The sequence below is a fragment of the Atta colombica genome, unplaced genomic scaffold, assembly GCF_001594045.1.
Source record: "Atta colombica isolate Treedump-2 unplaced genomic scaffold, Acol1.0 scaffold207, whole genome shotgun sequence".
NCBI lineage: Eukaryota > Metazoa > Arthropoda > Insecta > Hymenoptera > Formicidae > Atta > Atta colombica.
Genome location: NW_017259302.1, coordinates 1,856,954 through 1,877,169, shown reverse-complemented (window position 1 = coordinate 1,877,169; position 20,216 = coordinate 1,856,954). Strand labels below are relative to the sequence as shown.

Below are 20,216 nucleotides of genomic sequence, written 5' to 3'. Positions count from 1 at the left end.
AGTTTTATTTATATATATATATATATATATATATATATATATATACAGGGTGTATTAAAAGTCTGGAAACAGTCGAATATCGAAAAAGCATAGCATTTTTGCTGATGTCTCAGCTTCGGCGATAAGAAAGGCAAACGACGATGATGACGACATAGATCTATTTGGTTCAGATGAGGAAGAGGATACAGAAGCTGCAAAAATCAGGGAAGAAAGATTAAAGGCGTACGTGGAGAAAAAATCAAAAAAGCATAATTATTGCCAAGTCGAGTATTGTTGATTATATTAATTCAAAGTTAATTTAATTATAGCTCGAAATAAGCCATGACATTGCGTTAATTTTTAAGATCGTTTTTAAACTCTACAACTTTGTCTGAAACATTTTTCTCAAGAATACTATGCTTTTTCAAGATATTCGACCGTTTCCAGACTTTTGATACACTCTGTATACATACACAGATGCGAGCACGCATACTTGCATAAATTATATATATTTTTTACATTATATATTATATTACAATAATTTATATATATAATATATAATATAAAATATAAAAGAAATGTGTATGTTATATTATACATATATATTATATGTATATATTTATACCATATGTATTTATATGTATAAATAATATATATTATATATATTATATAAACAAACATGGAAAACAAATATATGCAATTATTGGCAATTTGTGCTTTTAACAGAATATGTTTAAAAGAAAAAAAGAAGAAAAGCTTTCATAGATGAATATAGGGTGTCCGGTAAAGACCGTAGCAACGCTTAAAAGTAAATTCTTGAGTTTATTTTAAGACAAAAATTCTAATACAATGTGGTTTAAAACAAAATCAATATCAACCACTTCTGATCGCGCGAATTTTAGGCGATATGATTCGCTGACTTTAAATGCTTATAATTCAAAAACTATTATAGCCCTGCATTTTGCAAGTATTCCCTGGCGAAAATTTTTTTCATAATTTTTATACGAATTGGAACATTTTTCAGAAATACTCAGAAAAATTCGGAAAGTTTACATCTTCTCTCAGAATTTTTCATACAAGTGAATTCTGAAGTTTCTCTTCTCATAATTTCCCATAATAAAAAAAATATTTTAAAATTTTTTAGATTTTATAACATTTACCAGAAATTATACTTACAAAAAATCTTAGAACTCTTATGATATTTTATAATTAACATATATGAAAAATTCTGAGAAAAGAGATGTAGATTTTCTAAAAAATGTTCCAATTCGTATAAAAAATGCGAAAAAATTATGAAATTATATAGAAATTCTAAAAAATTATATAGAAATTCTGAAAAATTATATGAAAAATTTTTATGAGAAAAATTATGAGAAAAATTTTTATCAAGATTAGGATTATCATCTCAAAATAATCTCAGGAATTTACCTAGGAGGTAAATTAACGAATTGTCTCGAATTTTGCGGAACATCCCGATTTTCGGATCTCTAAAACTTTAAAGACATTCCGAAAAAATGCCATTTGTCCTAATTTATCATATAATGTAAATTCATTAGTATATTTAAATAACGTGAAGAATCCCAATATTTTTTTTATTTTAAGATTGATCCCGGAATTGGCTGATTAAGATGGCCTTAGTTATTACGGTCTTTACCAAATATCCGGTATATAAATATTATAATGAATGTAACTGAGAAAAAAAAGAAATAAAGTGCGACGGTAGAATAATTGTGCAATAGTCAGAAATTCCGTCTCTCTTTATTTCTTCTTCCATTTTCATCATATATTATTAAGTATAGTTGGGAGAAATGAATTTGTTCTACAATAAAACCGCAAATTCTTTTTGGGAAACGTCAATTTGAAATTATTTTGAATAGCATTTGTAGATGTTCGATCATGTTGACACTTTATAGGTAAATGCGACAAAAATGTCACGTGTAGCTATTGCATTTATAGCTCCGCAAAATTTCACATCGAGATATATTTGTTACTGCAATATATTTATAATAATACTCAAAGATTTATATCTATGAGACATATAAAAACAAACATTCGTATTTCTTCGGTGATTTTATATATAAAATCTTAAATTTAATTTCAACTTTTATACTTAATTCATATTGTAATTGTAAAATTATAAACTCTTTGATCTTTAAATTTTTTACTTTTTAATATCTTGTCAATGTTTTATTTATACATATATTTACACTTATAAAAAGATTTCATTGTTTTGCTTACTAAAAATAAATCAATTCCTTTTTAATTCCTTTTTTATTAACAAGATGTAGGAACAGTGATGTGTACATATACTTAGCGTACGCATTTTATCGCTAAAAACTCACATTAAATTTTTTCACTTTAAATGTGAAATCTTCAAATTGTAAAATGAGTTTCAACTCATATTATTAAAACCATTTAAGAGAAAATTACATAATATTTATGCTATTTATCTATACAACAATCTTTGGTACATAATCACGTAGAAACGTTTATAGATCTTTAAAATAGCTTAATCAGCATCTTAATTATCTTTATGTTTCATAAAAGTTATTATATATCTATACATATTTTATACATATATATATTATAAATTTTATGAGAAAAAACGGTATAAAATGATCGTGCTATTTTAAATTTTCTATTAATTATAAGCCATTTTAAAGATCCATAAACATTTATACATATATGCATAATGTATATATTATAATGTATATGTACACATTATATGAATGAAGAATAAAACGTGCAAGTAATTGTGCAAATAATAAATATAACAATATGAAAATATAATGATATATACAATGTGAATCAGAGTAGTTAAACCAATTTCTTAGGTTGATATATCTGAGTACTTCATACACTGAATGATTCAATGTATAGAATATCATACACTGAATTTCATACTGTGTGATATTTGGGATCCTTATGGTAGACTTCTGCTCTGAACCACCATATCTTCTCAACCTATTTGACTTATTTTATTTTCAGAATTTATAAGATCTAACTAAAAGAAGTTACGGCAAAAATTAAAAAAACTGTCCCCATTCAATTGATAGTTCATCTCAGTTACAATCGCAGATTAAGATCTGCACTTTCTATAAAAATCTCAAATTGTTGTAAATATGCAACAGAAAGAAGTGTTTTCGAGGGACAGCGCAAAAAAGATAAGACCACAATTAGAAAATCTGTAGAAAAAAATCTAATGAGTCAAAAATAAGCTCTTCAACATCAAAATTTTTGAAAATTATACCTATCGCATATTATTAGTAATGACACTTGTGATAATGAATTAAATTCTGATTTCTACATCAACTTATTCGAATAAAAAATCATTTTCTTATTTAAGACATTTAAAAAGTTATTTTCGATCGAGACAAAAACATTTAAATCATATTGTTGTACACTCATCGAGAAATTATCAATAATTTAAATATGGAGGAGTTCATTATCGATTTCATTAAAAAAAAAAAAATTAAATTAGAACAACTACTTTTGTCACGTAAAAAAATATATGAGGAAATATATTTATCCCCTCCCCCCTCTCCTCCCTCGCAATCTTCGGGAACTTCATACACTGAAAAATTTTATTTCTCCTGATAGACATCGTGCGAACTGTTGGTCTGAACGCAAAAACAGGTATGTTTGACATTAAGTTGTGAAAATGGTTTTATTTTTATTATACAAAATTATTAAAAATATGCCTTTTTTTCAGTTCACCCAAACCAGCAATTCACATGTATTCACGCATCTGATCTGTATCGCTAAGTCGATAATTAGATATAAAGTCAATAATTTTCTCGTAAGGTAAAAAAGTAGTTCAATTACTCTGATTCATCCTGTATATGTATGTATTAGGATGTTCCAGAAAAAACAAAAGTTCTTATTAAAAATCCCAAAATTTTTATAAATAAATCGAATATTATCACTGAATTATAATACAACTGGAACGTGCATTATCATGCTAATGCATTAGTTGAAAGAGTGTGGACATGGAAAAACGTGGACATGGAAATTAAAATGGGCAATTCAAATTGGAAGTCGATTATTTTAAATGAAACATAATATTGTTTTTGTTACATATTCATGAATAAAAAAATCATATTCTATTAAAAAAATATCAACTTCCAGTCCGAAATTTGTTTATTTTTATTTGGAACTGAAGAAAAACAAAAATATTGTAAAACAAAAATATAAATATATTGTTTTACTCGATTTACTTATTAAAATTTTGGAATTTTTGAAATAAAAACTTCGTTTTTATAAATGGATGATGCGAATGGTCTGGGACATCTTGAATACATATATGTATGTATATGTATGTACATACATATGTATACATGTGTGCGTGTGTGTATGTATTATTTCGATATTATTTATCTGTCATCTTAAATCTTCAGTCTTAATTAATTCGCACGTATAATATTACTCTCCATATCATAAAGCATTTATTGCAACAAAATTATGAGATAAACAAAAACAGCGTTCGTCCGCATGTGACACAGCCATGAATATATTCGAAGAACATGCTACATCAAGCATTGTTATGTCATTTTATCTTTATCGTTTATTAATCGTACAATAAGGACAGAATGATATAAGAGTGCTGATAGTGCGCTCTCCAAACACATTCAATATATGATGACAGTAACAATTACTGAATTGAAACTGGTGGGAATCACGAAGTGTCATATAGTTTTGTACATTATCCGTATACCATGTATTACCGTACTGATAATTCAGAGAAGATCGATTATAGTACAATGGTGGTATCATTTGACTATGTGGTGGTGGATTCAACCAGGGTCTATGAAGGTGCACCTCGTTTTCGTCATTCAATGCTATTCCTGGGTCCGCAATGATCGGTTCGAACAGATTTGCGGCAATTCGCCTAACATCATTGCGTGCGTCATTGTCCGTGTTACTTTCGATTTCACGTCTTAGTCTTTTCGATTCCTGCGTCAAGTTTTCCTCACTACTCACAAGACTACTCCGTTCGCTTGAGACGTGATTCGAATCGGAGTCGGAGAAAGAAACGCTGCCCCTCTCATCATCCGCGCCGTTGGAACCCAATTGAGACTGTTGATCGGATTGCTGATATTTGCGCTTGAATCGTGACTGTCCCGTCTCGCGAAAACCTTTTGCGAATGGATTATTATTGATCTTCAATTTCGTAATGTTTTCGTTCTGCAAAAAGATCACAAACGTTACGTTAGACGCAATGAACACAAAGAAACATATATTACGGTTAGATAGCCTACATTTTGAAAAAAACAATTTTCAGATGTGTAAAAAAATAATAAAATGTATAATAATAATTGATAAAGAAAGAAAAAAAAATAAGTATATGTAATAATTAAAATATATAATTATAATTAAAATATGTAACTTTTTATAGTCTTAATTTTTCACGGTCGAATTTCTATGGTTCATCCTATTTTTCGTAAATGAATGAAAATAAAGTATTTTGTCTTAATAAAAGGCTGATTTAATATGAATCAACAAATTTGTATTACTTAGAAGAATTTATAAAACTTTTAAAAATTTTTTATCAAAAAAATTTAATCGATTATAATTATACAGATTCAAATGCTTGAAGAATTACATTAAGCTACTGCAATGCATTTTAGCATTTTTCTCGATATATGAAAGATTATACACAAAAGATTAAATTACACAGTTATTAAAATGTAAATGTTTCAAAAGAAATAACGAATTTCGTTTTTAGATTTTATTTTATAACACTTACTTGATATGCTGTTACAGCAATAAATTCCGTCTCGTTGAAAATGAATGACGCGGCTGGATGAGAAAAAAGCTCATTATAACTCGTCGCATTGGTGCAACGAATTATCCAGAGTTTAGGAACGTATTTGTGCATTGATGTTAATATTGCCTGTAATATCAATTTTTTTCTTAAATTATTAACTTTTAAAAAATAATAGATAATTAAAATAAATAATTAATACATAGATAATTAAAAAGCGATTTTCTATCATACGTCGTTAAAATTAAAATCAGCAATTTTAGAAGTTCATTAAAGTTTATTAAATTAATTATTTGAACTATTAATTAATTGAACTATTATTGAACTATTAATAATCAATATTTTATAAGATATTTTTTTTACGTATGTTTAAACGATGTGATTTTTTTTATTAATTAAAAGCTATAAAAGACTGAAAATATATATGAAATATATATTATATAAATGAGTTTTACTCATTAAGAATTTGTATTTTTGACTGTTAAATATGAAAAAAATCTCTGTTATACAGTATCTGCATAGCGAAAGATGATCCTGGAGGAGAGAAGGAAGAGAAGTACGAAAGAAGAGAGTCTTTCTGTTAGTTACAGATGGGGGTGGAGAGGCGGAAGGAGTGGGACGAAACGCTGGGAATTTTATTAAATTCGTAATTAGTTTGAGGAACCGGGTAAAAGGGGCGCCGCTTTTTCGAGATAAGTTGGCGCCTCTCTAAAGAGGCCGACGGTAGACACAGACGCGATTCCCGAAAACCAGACTAAGCTCTGCAACCTTCTCGGAATCACATGTCTCCGCGCCACCGAGAATCTCTCGTATGAATCAAGAGCAAAATGCATCACTTCAATACGCGATCTGGTAGTCATTACAGTCGATTTCAAGCGGAATATTCATATTTTACATAAAGAGTTATAATTTTAAGTTTCATTATATCAAAATAGGTGTAACATTAAAAATATAATAAATATAATAAAAAAGTAAGGGTACAATAAATTTTACACTCAAAAATCTCAACTTCATCTATTTTTCTTCTGATTGTATAATATATTTTAGATAAAAATTTAAAAAAAAAATTCTATTTAATGAAAACAGAATTCTGTTCAGTGATTTCGGTTTGCTGAATATTTAATAAAAATATTAATTTCTTAATTATTTTTAAAATTTTCAATAGATATAAAATGAATCCTGTTTGAAATGAACTAAAAAAGGAAAGTTACGTTAACTCCCGCGCTAAAACAGAGATTAGTGAAAATTTTTTGCTAAAATTTTGCAATTCAAAATCGCTTATAATAAAAAATCTTGAGGTTCTTTTTATATTCGAACATAATCATTTTTCTAACAATTCTTCATAATCTTTTCTGATTGCCTTCATAAGCTCTTCTGATTAGTTGCTTTAGAGTAGATAGATCATAGAGATTAAATAGATCTTCTTAAATCTCAGATCTGATCTTGCTTGTTTCCTTGTTGAAGGGAAAGGTGACGAAATTGATAAACGCGCAACAATGCGAATCTCTTGTTTGTCGCCGCTGTCTAGCCGCGAACCTTTATGGATTATCGTGACGCTTTTCATGCATGAATCAGCACTAATGGACAATAACGAGGGGCAAAAGTGCCGCCGTGCTTTTGCTCTCCATGCGGATCCTTTTTGCCATCGACAAAGGCAGAAGAGAACCGTAAAACGGCGTCCTTAACACCAACGGCGATGGCGGCAGCTAGGAACTCCATCGGCTCGTAAACAAACTCACTCTCGTTCAGCCCCAGGAAAGGGAGGTATATCGATTACAGGGTGTTGTGGAGCGTGTTAATCTGCGTTCCTCATAGACGCCATCGGTCTCCATAGATGGATCGACCATCGATGTGCCGCACCGTCTTGAGTAGCTTAAGTTTCCCCCGGAAAATGCATCGCCGATCTTTTTTTCTCAGAAATTTCTTTAATCCTCAACCACAAGACACTTTCGCTTTCGAGCGAATTTCGTGAGAGAATAGCCAGAATATCCATAAAAATATTAGAAGTCTTCGAAAATAAATTCTTACGTATACCAAATCAATACATATACCTATATATTTTTTAATAATAAATTAAAACTTGTTTATAAAGAGAGAGAAAGAGAGAGAGAGAGAGAGAGAGAAAGTCATCACTTTTTTAATGTTAGGAAAAATTAATTGTAAGTGTGTTCTTATATCACAGTTATCCCATAAGAGACATAGATTGTATCACTTTTTTGTCTATTATCTAGTTATTATAATGTACTTATTATCTAAAGATATACATAAAGAAAATAGAAAAAATAGAGAGAAGGAAAAAGTAAAAAGGAAACAGGAAATATTGTAGCGCCTTACAAATAATTATTAATACCCACTTCCATCAATGTGTGTAGATTAACTTTAATCTACATTGGTGGAAACGCATAATTGAGTTAATGCTTAAAAAAAAATGAATCGAAATTGAATTAGATAAACGAGCTAACGATTTCTTCGTACATTACAAAAGGGAAAAGAAACGTAATATGAACCAGAACAGCGGAGATGGGAGTGGAGAATGAGGATTTTTAAAAACATTTCAAAGCTGTCAAAACATGGAAGAACTAGATAAATGAGCGACGGCCACTAAATTTTTCTCCTTCTATTTCCTCCAAGGGATTGTCTTATCCTTCGTTTTCAATACGTATTTATCTATTATCTTTCTTTCTCTAAGGGATTGTCTTATCTTTCGTTTGCAACGTATTTCGTTTGTACGTATTTCTCTATTTTCTTTTGTGCACCGTTTTATGAGATAATTGTGTAGCAAGTATAATTATTAACTAAATATTATCTGTGTTACAATACCAAATGTTTATTAAAAAAATAAAATAAGTTATTTGTTAATTAAAAAATGTATATATTTTATATATACGTATATATGTATTACATATGCAGATTTCCTTTTAATTAACAAATAATTTATTTTATCCTTTGTTCTTTTATATACTGTTATATATAAAATCCAAACTTATAATTAGATGTTTTCATATTTCAATACTTTTAAACTTAGCATACAGGATGATTCAACAAATACTGTCATCTGAAATGATTTATTTCTTATTGATTTTATTAAAAAAAGTTTTATGAAATACATTTGGGACTCTTCGAATGGATGCATTAAAATCTTTTTATGTCTTAAATTTTCTGACGTACGAATAATCTTTGTTTTTTTTTAAGTAGAACAGAATCCTTTTTTTTAGATGTGTAACCTATTTCGTGACAAGTTTATCGATTTTTAGTTTAATATTTTTCGAGGCCAATTATGATTGTTTAAAGTCTTTTATTTTTTTATTAATAAATTTCAAAATAATTTGAAAAATGTTCCATTCGTCATCAGAGTATAGTGCGATAACACTATGATGCTCCTTCTCAAAATGACTTTTGAGTTTGAGAAACATTTTTATCAATATACTTTATCTTTTATAAAGTCCTCATAAGAAAAGAAAATAGTCTGCAAACGTCAAATTCAGAAGGCTTAGTGAGAAGTATAAGATGTCTTACTTCTTCCTATTCAACGACCACAAAACACGTTGAGTGTTTCTCAAACTCGACGGTCATTCTGAGAAGGAGTTCTATTACTCCGCAAACACAATAGAGTAGCCTTAAGTCTTAAAGAATCGACTAATCACAGTTAATTATTCTTCTTACATTCGGTTGTGAGTGATCAATTTCTTAAGACTTACTATTAAGACTTAAGACTTACTATTTATATTTGCGAGGTTATGCTGGAATTCATACTTTGGTGGTGGATGAAATGTCTTCCAAAAGATTTGAAGTTCATTGATAAAAAAATAAGACTTCAAACGATTGTAAATGACCTTGAATGATCTCGAAAGATCAACATTTTAATAATAAATTTGTCTCGAAACAGACTATATGTTTAATTAAAAGAACGATTAAAAAAAAAGATTTAAAAAGACAAAAATTACCTTGATTTATTGGAAAAATTAAAGATAAAAAATCTAAATGCATATTCGACGAATCCCATCAAACAATGTATTTCATATAAAATATTGTTTTTAATAAAATTAATAAATAACTAAAGATAAATTGTTACTTCAAATGGTAACTTTTATTGAATTGTATTGCATACTAATTATAATAAATACAATAATTTATGGGTCAATTCTAAACACAATCGTAAGACTTGTAACGTGTTCTCGCAAAACTTGTAAGTACTTATGACTAATATTCTAATTTTATGCGTATCGTAAGATGTACGATTATTCGTAAATATCTACGATTTCTTGTAAATTTTATGACTAGTAAGAAGCTGTCTGTAAAAATATTGTATAAAGGTACAAGCACTTAAAAATTTTTACAAATCCTACAAGAATATGTTACGAGCTTTACGATTCTACTTAGAATTTAGGCATTAATCAGCGTATATTATACTTACGTTACTCTTGTCATTGACGTTGTTTGTAAGTTTTAATTTGATAAAATTGATCGAATTTTCCATCCAGTGCTCGCCAGTCGCGGGACTGTCGGGATGCTGATAAAGCCTACGGTTTAAGGGATGCTGCGGATCTGCCGGTCCCGCGATGCTCCAGCCACCCACATTGCCATTCTTATTCCCGTTCTCGTATCCGCAGTACTTGTGCCGTTGATTGGAGGCTGGTGCTATCTCCAAGAATACATGATAAATTTCACGCTTTTGCAAACCGTTTATGTTTATTTGCACGTACGGAAACATACGTCTGTAAAAGATAAAAAAAATGTCCCATAAATAATTTATTGGATAACAATAATATTGAGTCAATGAGCTTCAAATTTCAAAATTTCCCTAAATCACAAAATTTGAAGTACTTGCAAAAATATAACAAAAATAATATAATTTTTCATTAGGAGAGAATTCTCCGTAATATTTCTAATTCTTTTCGTAGATAATAAGGAAATTAAAAAAAGAAGACAATATTTTTCTTTAGCTACAAAATGCGTTCGATATGAAAATCAATTTTGGCTGTTTGTGGAATTATTGCAAATCAACCCCTAAAACGCAGCACTACAATCATTAGACACGTATCGTAATTTAATCCCTGTAGTTTTTCTTCCCCTCCTTCAAACGAAAATAAAGAAAAGAACAGTTGAGAATTACTATTATAAACTATATAACGTCACGAATTAGTGAACATTCCTCTGGTTGAAGTTAATAAATATTTTTGCTTTTTTAAAAAAAGAAATAAGCTTCAATGACCTTATTTTAAAGTAGATGAATTAATTTATGGCTTTTCTAATCAGAATTCAATATAATGTTAATCTTTGTTTATAAAAAAATTCAAAATATATTAGAGAAACCATTTTTAATGCATAAAATTTAATTTTTTTCTTAAATCTGCTAATAAAATTTGATTTGCAGCGTCATTTACAGAATTCAAAAATCTGTAAGAAACACCTTGCCAGGTTCAAAATCATTTTAGCTGTAAACTAGTGTTATCTATCAATGACATAAAGTGTTGGAAATGACGCATAGCCATTTTGTAGATAACTTTTACTTCGAAGACTTTTGACGCTATTGAAGAAAAGGTCTCATTTCGTGCAGGTAGTATTCGCACTCTCTCGAAGAACAAAGACCTTCGAAGGTTTCGTTAGTTATTAACGTGCCGGCGACGAGTGGGCGTCGCCGAGAGGACGACGCGTTAAGTCTGCTCCTGTTACTACGCGGGACTTCCATACTCTCACCCTCGTCAACTAGTTTTTCCGGCTGCGCAAATATTTCTACGGTAGGTCAAATCGAGTCGCAGTCCCGTTTGCTTGCCTAATTGCGGTTTTCCTCTACGGCACATTTAGCGTTTGCCTTCGTATCAAGTCGGCAGCTGACAAAGGATGTGGCCTTTACATGCCCGGTCTCCGCCCGGTTTTTGTCATTGTCAATACATTAGCAGGTATAAAAATGGCAAGCTTCGAGACTTTTCTTTAAAAGATGGTGAATCCAGGACTTTTCAATAATGTAGCAAAAAATTTCTGTATGTCGTTATAAATTATCGAATATAGCAATCATATTATCTTTCCTCATTCTTTTGAAATGTACCGTTATAAGAGATTCGTTTTCTTTGATTATTATTGTGACGTGACAAAATCTCGTCTTTTACGTTAAATAATTTTTTTCTCTCTCTTATTATTATTATTATTATTATTATTATTATTTAAGATTTGATCGCAATAATATAATCACGATTGAATGAAAAGAATGATGAATAAAAGATAAATAAGCTAATTTTTATCTAAAAAACGTAACAAAAATTACATGTATAATTACATGTAATCTTATAGTTTTTAAATTGTTGAATACGATTGTAATTTTATTTATCTAAATGAAAAAATTTCATTTATAGAAATACCGAGCGATCATTATTGACACTCCATTTCCACTTTTTAATTAGATTAATAGATTTATATTTCTTGTGTAAGAGATGAAATTCTGAAATTTTTTTTTTCATAATTTATATTCTGATAAAATATTTAATTTCCTATCACTCTCCTTATTTTCATAATAATTCGCTTGATTCTTTTAGTGAATAAAAAATGTTGATACCTTTGGCCTTACTTTTTTAAAATTTGAAAAAAATAAGTAAAGTTCTGATTGTCCTCCCCAAAGAGTTTCTACAGTACAGTTTCTAGAGTTCTTTATCAATTTTAAAAAAAGTCGATAAAGCGGTGAAAACATCATTTTGATCAGGTCATTCATTGTTCGTACGACTCACAATCAGAGTGACTCTAATATCACTGGAACGCGACGGTTCAGCTATCGGGTGCTCGTGCGACAGACGCATCTGGTTTAAAGAGCCTCTTGCGATTACGCAGCAACGAGATAACGTCTGTAATGATGTGATATAACGCCGTGTCTCGGTGGCACGAGCTCTGGCCCGCGTTTCATTCCGCCGATTACAGGGCCACTCGAAAGTCGCGTGGACTACTCGTATCTCCTTGTACGAGAAGCACACGCGTCTGTTCGATATACCTCCGAATTCCGATATGTATCCCCGATGATGAAATACACAATGAATACATAAAAACAGTAAACACATCTACGTACATACATACATATATCTTTAGGTAAGTCTGACGAAAGTTGGCTCAAAACCGTGATGTATTTCCCCATTTCTCTATTTTTCATATTTCATTAAATTTATCACTTTTTTAACATATTTCTTGTTGTAAAGCTTATCTAAATCCATGTTATTTTTTTAAGATTACTTCTTTTTTTTCTTCTTTTTTTAACTCACATAAGAAAGATTTCTGAAAGGGGTATAAAAATGACAAAGGTTTTTCATGTCACTTATAAGAAAACTTATATTTTTTTTCTAAACAATCGACAATTTTTAATGTTTCTTTAATTTATGACAATTAAAAATTTTTTTTTTAGAGGAAAGATAAACTGCATTTCTCTAAAAAAGATTTTTGAAAAAGGATTATAAATTTTTTATAATATTTTAAAAGAAATCTTTTGTTTTTTTTTTCAATGAACAATTTTTATAACAATTTTTATAACATTTTTTATAACAATTTTTATAACATTTTCAGTTTATGACAATTAAAAATAATTTTCTAGAAGAAAGAGAGACTGCTTTTGTCAATTGAAAAAGATTTCCGAGAAGGGTTCAAGAAATACACGCGCACAATAGGATAGTTTTTTAAAAGTCGAAACCAAATAAATTCCCCAGAGGGAACTTCCATTCATCAGAAATATATAATTTGTTTTCAACGGATTTTCTTTAATAAGTTTTCGTATTCAAGAAAGATCTATCTGTCAATTGTCACTTTTGTTACACTTTTGTTATTTTTCGATTTTATTTTATTATTGTATTCATTGTTAAGATGACCAAAGATAAAATAGACTGTGTCGCACAGAAGCTAAAATAGTACTTAAAAAGAAGAAAGACATTAATATATATTCCAAAGCGCGGAAGCTGTGCAAATGTACAAATATCGTGCTGTAGAATATAAATTGTATGATTGTGAAATTCGCAAGATCTAGTGCGAGAGAGGAAGAGAAAAGAAGCACGTGGTGGGCACGTGGTGAACTACGAATAGCGGCACGCCGGAAGAGACACGTACGAAGAGACAGACACCTTCGTCGCTATTGTCGCGACTAGACCGCCCTGGTGAAGATAAACATGTGTCTCAACGTTTTTTTGTTCAAAACGCCGATCATCCGCTTGTGATTCGTTAGCTCGTTAAAATCACGATCGATGGTCACCCTGCGTCGACCAGCAGAAACTTTAGGTGGTCCAAAGTCACGTAATGAGATATTCACGTATAACCTTACAAAAGTAAATTGTCTTCCGCAAAAGAAACGCCAGGAAATGCGATTTTTTTAGAAAAAGCGATTCCCCGAAATAACACGCAACGATCATTTTTATTGGGAACAGATGTACAAGAAAATACAAAAAAAATCGCGTAAATTTAAAAAAATATTTAAAAAATAAAATACAAAATAAGTGAAAAAATACTCTGTATTAATAAATTGTATATGTACTGAAATATAATAAACTAAATAAACTATATAATATAAATGATTCTTAAAAAATATCAACTTCGCGTAAAATCCGTTAGTATCGATGATCTTTTTATTGTATTACATCATAACTTTTATTATATTGTAATAGAAGAAATTTTTACAATATATTTTTCCAAAAATCTATTCCTAAGATATAACTAGAAATGTATAGTTCGAAAAACATTCGACATTATTTATTACATCGTGCCACGTGCCTGAGGAAGACTAATCGAAGGAATTTCGCAAATGTCAGCGCTTTGTTGTGTGAAAGTCGTGTGTGACTAATCGTAAATAGCTTCTAAGTTACGAACGTTCATAAGTGGCTACAAATCTCTCCGTGATCGCTCGATCTTCCTTCCTTCTTTCCGTCCTTCCGGTTTTTACGCCCACGCGATGCCGATATAACATGAAAGCATAGTGCGTGATATCACGCCCGTTCGCATTATCTACTTAAAACCACGCAAAATTCTACGTACGTTTATCACGATTATTTCGACCTCGAGTCCCCAGTCTGAGAAGAAATTGTTCAATAGTTTCCGGCGAGACATTCCGAAAGCTTCTGTCGATAAGAAAACGGGATGCGACAAAGCGACTAGTCCTTCTGACTAATATTATAATACGTTAAAATGATGACGTTAAAAGACGAAAAATTTCTAACTATTATAACGCCTATTGATTGAGACGATAAAGGCAAGTCGTAAAGGCATGTTGTGGTGCATCACCTTGTGCGACAAACACCTTCTGCGAGACTAATCGCATTGTCGTCATTTCGGAATGCCCGTCTGTCTAGTTAAGAAAACGATGCTATCGCACACACCATTAAGAAAATTTCAGAAATAAGCGTCAGACCAAATTTTGGAAACGGTGGAAAAAAGAAGATTGATACTGAGACTAAATGTCCACGATATCAATTCCTTAGGTAAAAACGAATCCCGTTAGATGAAAAAGGTTTTGGAATATTGTAACGTTCAGAAAAACATGTTGCTAAATCATTCCCGACAAAATTTAATATTGTAATTTGAAAGAGAACAAGGCGTTGTAACATTATTTGTATAAAAACGTAAATCAATCGCAGTCAAGCAGTAAAGCAATAATGTAAATAGTTGCAAATAAAAAGTGTTGATTTATTTAAGAATCAAATTTAATTTTAAATATTCTAAAAATTTTATATTTTTTACGACTCTCTTAATAAATCATCTTATTGTTAGTAATCGCAAAATATATATTCTTTTTAATCTTAAGTTAAATATTATAATAATTTACTTTATTTATTTTTTTTTAGTAGTAGGTTAATTAAGTATTATAAAAAAATAAATATATTAATTTATTTTACTAATATAATAAAAACAAAATTAGAACAGAAATCTTTTACTTTCATTATTTTACTTTCATTTTTATGCTTTTTTTTTCAGACATCTCACCTTATCGGCTAAATTTTCGGAAAGAGTATAACTCTTATTACTCTAAGCACGAAATGCAATTTATAAAATTCCTTAGGCTCTAACTTCCAAGAATTTGATGAATGAAAATGAAAAAGCATGTAAGGGTCACCTGGAACCACTTAACTTCCACTGCGCAGAACTTAATGTGTCAGAATACCTGCGTTAAATACTATATTATAATGGAAAATGATCCGACAAGTCGTTAAAAACGATTAATGGTTTCCATATGTCAGGTAAAAAAAAAAACTTTAGGTAGATAGGTATAGTATAGAGACTACAGCATAAGGAGCTCGATGACTATGTAAAAATGTAAATTTTTATGTAAACATTTTCAAAAAGAAAATATAAAAAAATAATTTTCTCTTGAAATAAAAGGTACACAACGAATATCTTTTTCCATTCTCAAGATCTAGTAGTCTATAGAAATTTTATCCGGAAAGAATTTTAGATCGTATTCCCTCATGTCCTTGGCCACTATAACACGGCGATAAGGGATAGTGCTCTTGTATTGTTTTTTTTTTTTTTGCGAAATCCATTGTTTCGTAACGGTATCGTACCGCGATGGCTTCGAGAGTGTCGGCGTGGCGCCTGACTGGGCCTCCGGTTGCAGACAGGGGGGGAGTGGTCGGCATCTCTTCGATGCACCCCTCACGGGCGCCGAAAGAAGAAGAGGTCTCAAGGAAAATATCTCGTCTTGCTTGTCTCCAAGTGAGGACACGGGCGCCACGATCCCATGCCACTCAGACGCGTCATATAAACGCGCGCGGAAACGTGAATAATTATTATTACGAATACTGAATTTTCGTACCTCCAATTACGGTTTTATTGACGATTTATCTAGATCTATTATATTGAATTTCGAGTTTTTTTTTTTGTTTTATCTCCCGTGGACTGAAGGAACAAGAATTTGAGAGATTGTTATAATTTCGCGCCATGATAAAATTTGTCATTGTGTATTTTATCGTTTGATTTAATTTGCGACATTTAAGTTCGAACTATTTTTTAATTGTTATCTTATTTACTTTTAGCGAAGGACTTACAAATAATATAAAAAATATAAGAAATAGTATAAAAAATAGTATATAATTTTGACATCTGCTTTAAAAAAGAAAGAAAAAACAACAAAATGAGGCACTCACCGACCAGACTTCGTTATTATCATTTCTGTGTTGTACTCGTGAAATTGTTGCCAAAGATTTCGATTAGCTAATTCCGCAGTGACACCGTGTAATAATGGAGGATTTGGTTGGCATAACCATCCGTTTGAACTCATCCTCTCATCTGCAAATTAATAGCATAATCAATTAGTTAATTGATAAAAAAAAGAATGTACAAAATGCGGCGATATTAATCATCTAAAGATAATTCAGCGTTAAAAGTGCGATTTATTACCAAATCATGAATATTTTTGTAAGATATACAATATGTAATATATACAATAACGACAGCTAAAAACTTTCAAATAAAGAACGTTTTCTAATAATAAGAGACACAAGGATTTTCTTATTTAATAACAAGAGACACAAATGATACACTGTGACACAATGAATCATTACATACATGTTATATGTTTGTTTTGTTAAATTTATTGTAATAAAGGTGAAATGATCACTGTATCATTTGTTGGAAAGTTCCCGCAATCCAAGTTTAATATTTCATGTGTTATATAATATAACAAAGATTTCGAATTTGTTGATTGGCTGCAAGACAGAAAAATCCAAGAATCTCTCTATCCTAGGTTTGAAAAACTTGTCGTATGACAAAAATAGATAAAAATGTGATATTAGTCTAACACAATAAATCATTTTATCTGTGTGTTTAATGAATAATAATAAGACTTTATATAATTTAATGAATAATTTAACTTTAATGAATAATAATAAGACTTTATATAATGATTTATTGTTATTTGTGTAATGTTCAAATATCTTTGCTGGAAAACGCTCAGAAAAAGGAAAGAAAAGGGAATATGACAATAATATACTGCAAATATTAAGACTGAGAGAATTCAATTTAATATAATGATGATCGCTCGCCACTATCTTACGCGATTCGAATTACCAATAGTGCGTAGGCAACATTTCTTTTGAAAAGACGACGCTATCTAACAATGAGGATGAGTAGGAAAAAATTAACGTGGGTGAGGTAACATAAATAGCGGAACAGCAGGGGCTACCCTTTACAACACCATCGTCGACCGCACTTGTAGCATTAAGTATGGACACGATTATCTGGGTACCCGTAAACCGCAGTAAAAAGCCATTCATAGTAGGTAGATAACGATTATTTGCCTGACCGAAGGTCGGTATCCTTTCATCTTTCACGAAATAATCAAGGCGCTCGCAGTGCCCAATGTGTGTCGCATTACATGGGATATTTGGTGATCGACATCGATACAGGGTGACCGAGAAGAACACGATATCTTCATTATAGTGCAAATCGATTGGGAGCGACCTTTCTCTTTTAAAAACACCGCAAATGGATGCTGGTCTCAGATTTTCACAGGCAAAATTCCAAAATTCGCATTGATCTCATGAAATATCAACTATCACTATATGAAAAATCATTTTCTCCGTAAAACAGATTCCCTTCTTGAAAATTCATAACTTAATCATCTTGCTTTTAAATTAAAAATAAATAAATAAATAATAATTGCGATAAACAATAACAATTTAATTTTATGAAGAAAAAATGAAGAAAAAGTGAAAATAAAAGATTGAATTGAGTGGGAAATTATAGTTGTAAATTATATATATCTTAGATATTTTTACGTATTATATCAATATATATTTCTAACAATTTATAACTTTTTAAAAATTTCTAAAAATGTATTATAACTTAATCGTCATGCTAAGAATTTTCGGTAAAACAATTTAATTTTTTCGATAATAAAATAATTCAAACCACAATATAAACAATTAATTTTGAAGAAAAAAAATGAGAAGAAAGTGAAGATGAAAGACTTAATCGAATGATTATAGTTAATTATATCAGAGAAAAGTTATATGTTATCTTTTACGATTTTATGTCACACTTTTATATTGAGTTGTCCGGAAAGTTTGTACCGATATTGAAGGAAAATTGAAACGCAGAAAATTTAAATTTTAGTATACATTTATTAAATTATTTAAGTTAGTTGGCACGAACTTTCCGGACAACTCAATATTTTACAATTACCTTGTATATACATATTACTTTATTTCGGTATTATTATAAAATTAGAATTATATTGAAATATCATATATGTATCTAAACGTGCTCATTTCATTTATCCGTTTTTTGTCATACAATAAATTTTTCGAGCCTGTTAATTGGTTATAGACAGAGAAATTATTATTTAAGAAGAAACTGTTTTGGAGCCAATTAATGATGCTTGAAAAATTTGTCGTACGACAAATGTAAGCCTAATTGTGTTAAAGATTCAAATTCCTAAATCGTAAACATAAACCATTAACCTTCACGGTCTCATCATATTATTGTTGATTATAGACAGTTGAATATAAGACAGACTGAAAGTTATTAGGAATAACAGTACATACCAAAGTTCCGCAGAACGATTGATGGGTGCTGCGTTAAGACTGGCGATCCCAGTAGCTGCAGTTGTAGGGGCACTGAATTGCTTATATCTTGAAGAAACATTTCTGGAGGATCGACGTTTTATCCCCTTTTCAATTGTCGATCTCCGAAGATATTGTGGAAATGCTCAGAACAAATTGTTGGATTCACGTGCACCCTTCTATACTTATGAAACAGACTGAGACGGCTACTTCGACTCTTTGGACTCTTGCCACGAAATCAGTGCAATAGTATACGGACCCAACTCCCAAAGTCCCAACTACATCACCGATTCGCGCGCTCGTTGGTCCAGCACGGCCGCCCTCAGACATTGTCGCACCGCCTACGCGAACTCGATTGGCTGCATCTCTATCTCAAGTGGGGGGGAGGCCAGGATGCGCCAAAAGTCGCATATGTGTGTCGCCTTTGCACATTGCTTCTCAGGCGACAAATATAACACTCGAAAGAGAGAGAGAAAAAAGGAGGAAGATATTACAAGGTAAGAAAGTATGTGAGATGCGTCATACAAGTTACATTTTTCTGATTTTTCGACGCCTATCTATGGCTATCTACTTAAAAGCTGCTAACTTTTCCCCAATAACATTTTCTTAGAGAAAAATCTATTAAAGTAAATAGATCTTTAAACATCTCTAAATATTTAATCTTTTAAATATTTTATTTTAAATATTTTAATTCCTTTTCTAAATGTATCGCTCTATTTAATCCTTCGATGTCTCTTTCGCATGATATACATATCCAATTCTTTCTTTAGATGCTGTGATTTTTTTTTTTATTAATAAAGATTAATATAATACGTTTCACCTTGATACCATATTATATTCCTTAGATCTGATTGAAAAAAGAATTTGTTATATGTTTTTATGCAATAATTTTTATATAGAACTCAGTATGTTGTATATGTCACAAAATGTATAATGTGACGAAGAGTTAATATGTGGAT

General features: G+C 30.3%; 1 protein-coding gene across 1 annotated transcript; it reads right to left on the bottom strand.

Annotated features, from left to right (window-relative positions):
* Nucleotides 1-4,536: 4,536 nt before the first annotated feature.
* Nucleotides 4,537-19,517, bottom strand: LOC108687421 (T-box protein 2-like). Its single transcript, XM_018193174.1, has 5 exons — nucleotides 19,240-19,517; nucleotides 16,840-16,981; nucleotides 10,158-10,458; nucleotides 5,726-5,872; nucleotides 4,537-5,163 (listed from the first exon to the last, which is right to left on the bottom strand). Exons 1-5 carry the CDS (start codon nucleotides 19,337-19,339, stop codon nucleotides 4,537-4,539), a joined length of 1,317 nt encoding a protein of 438 aa, XP_018048663.1. The 5' UTR covers nucleotides 19,340-19,517.
* Between the last annotated feature and the right edge of the window lie 699 nt (nucleotides 19,518-20,216).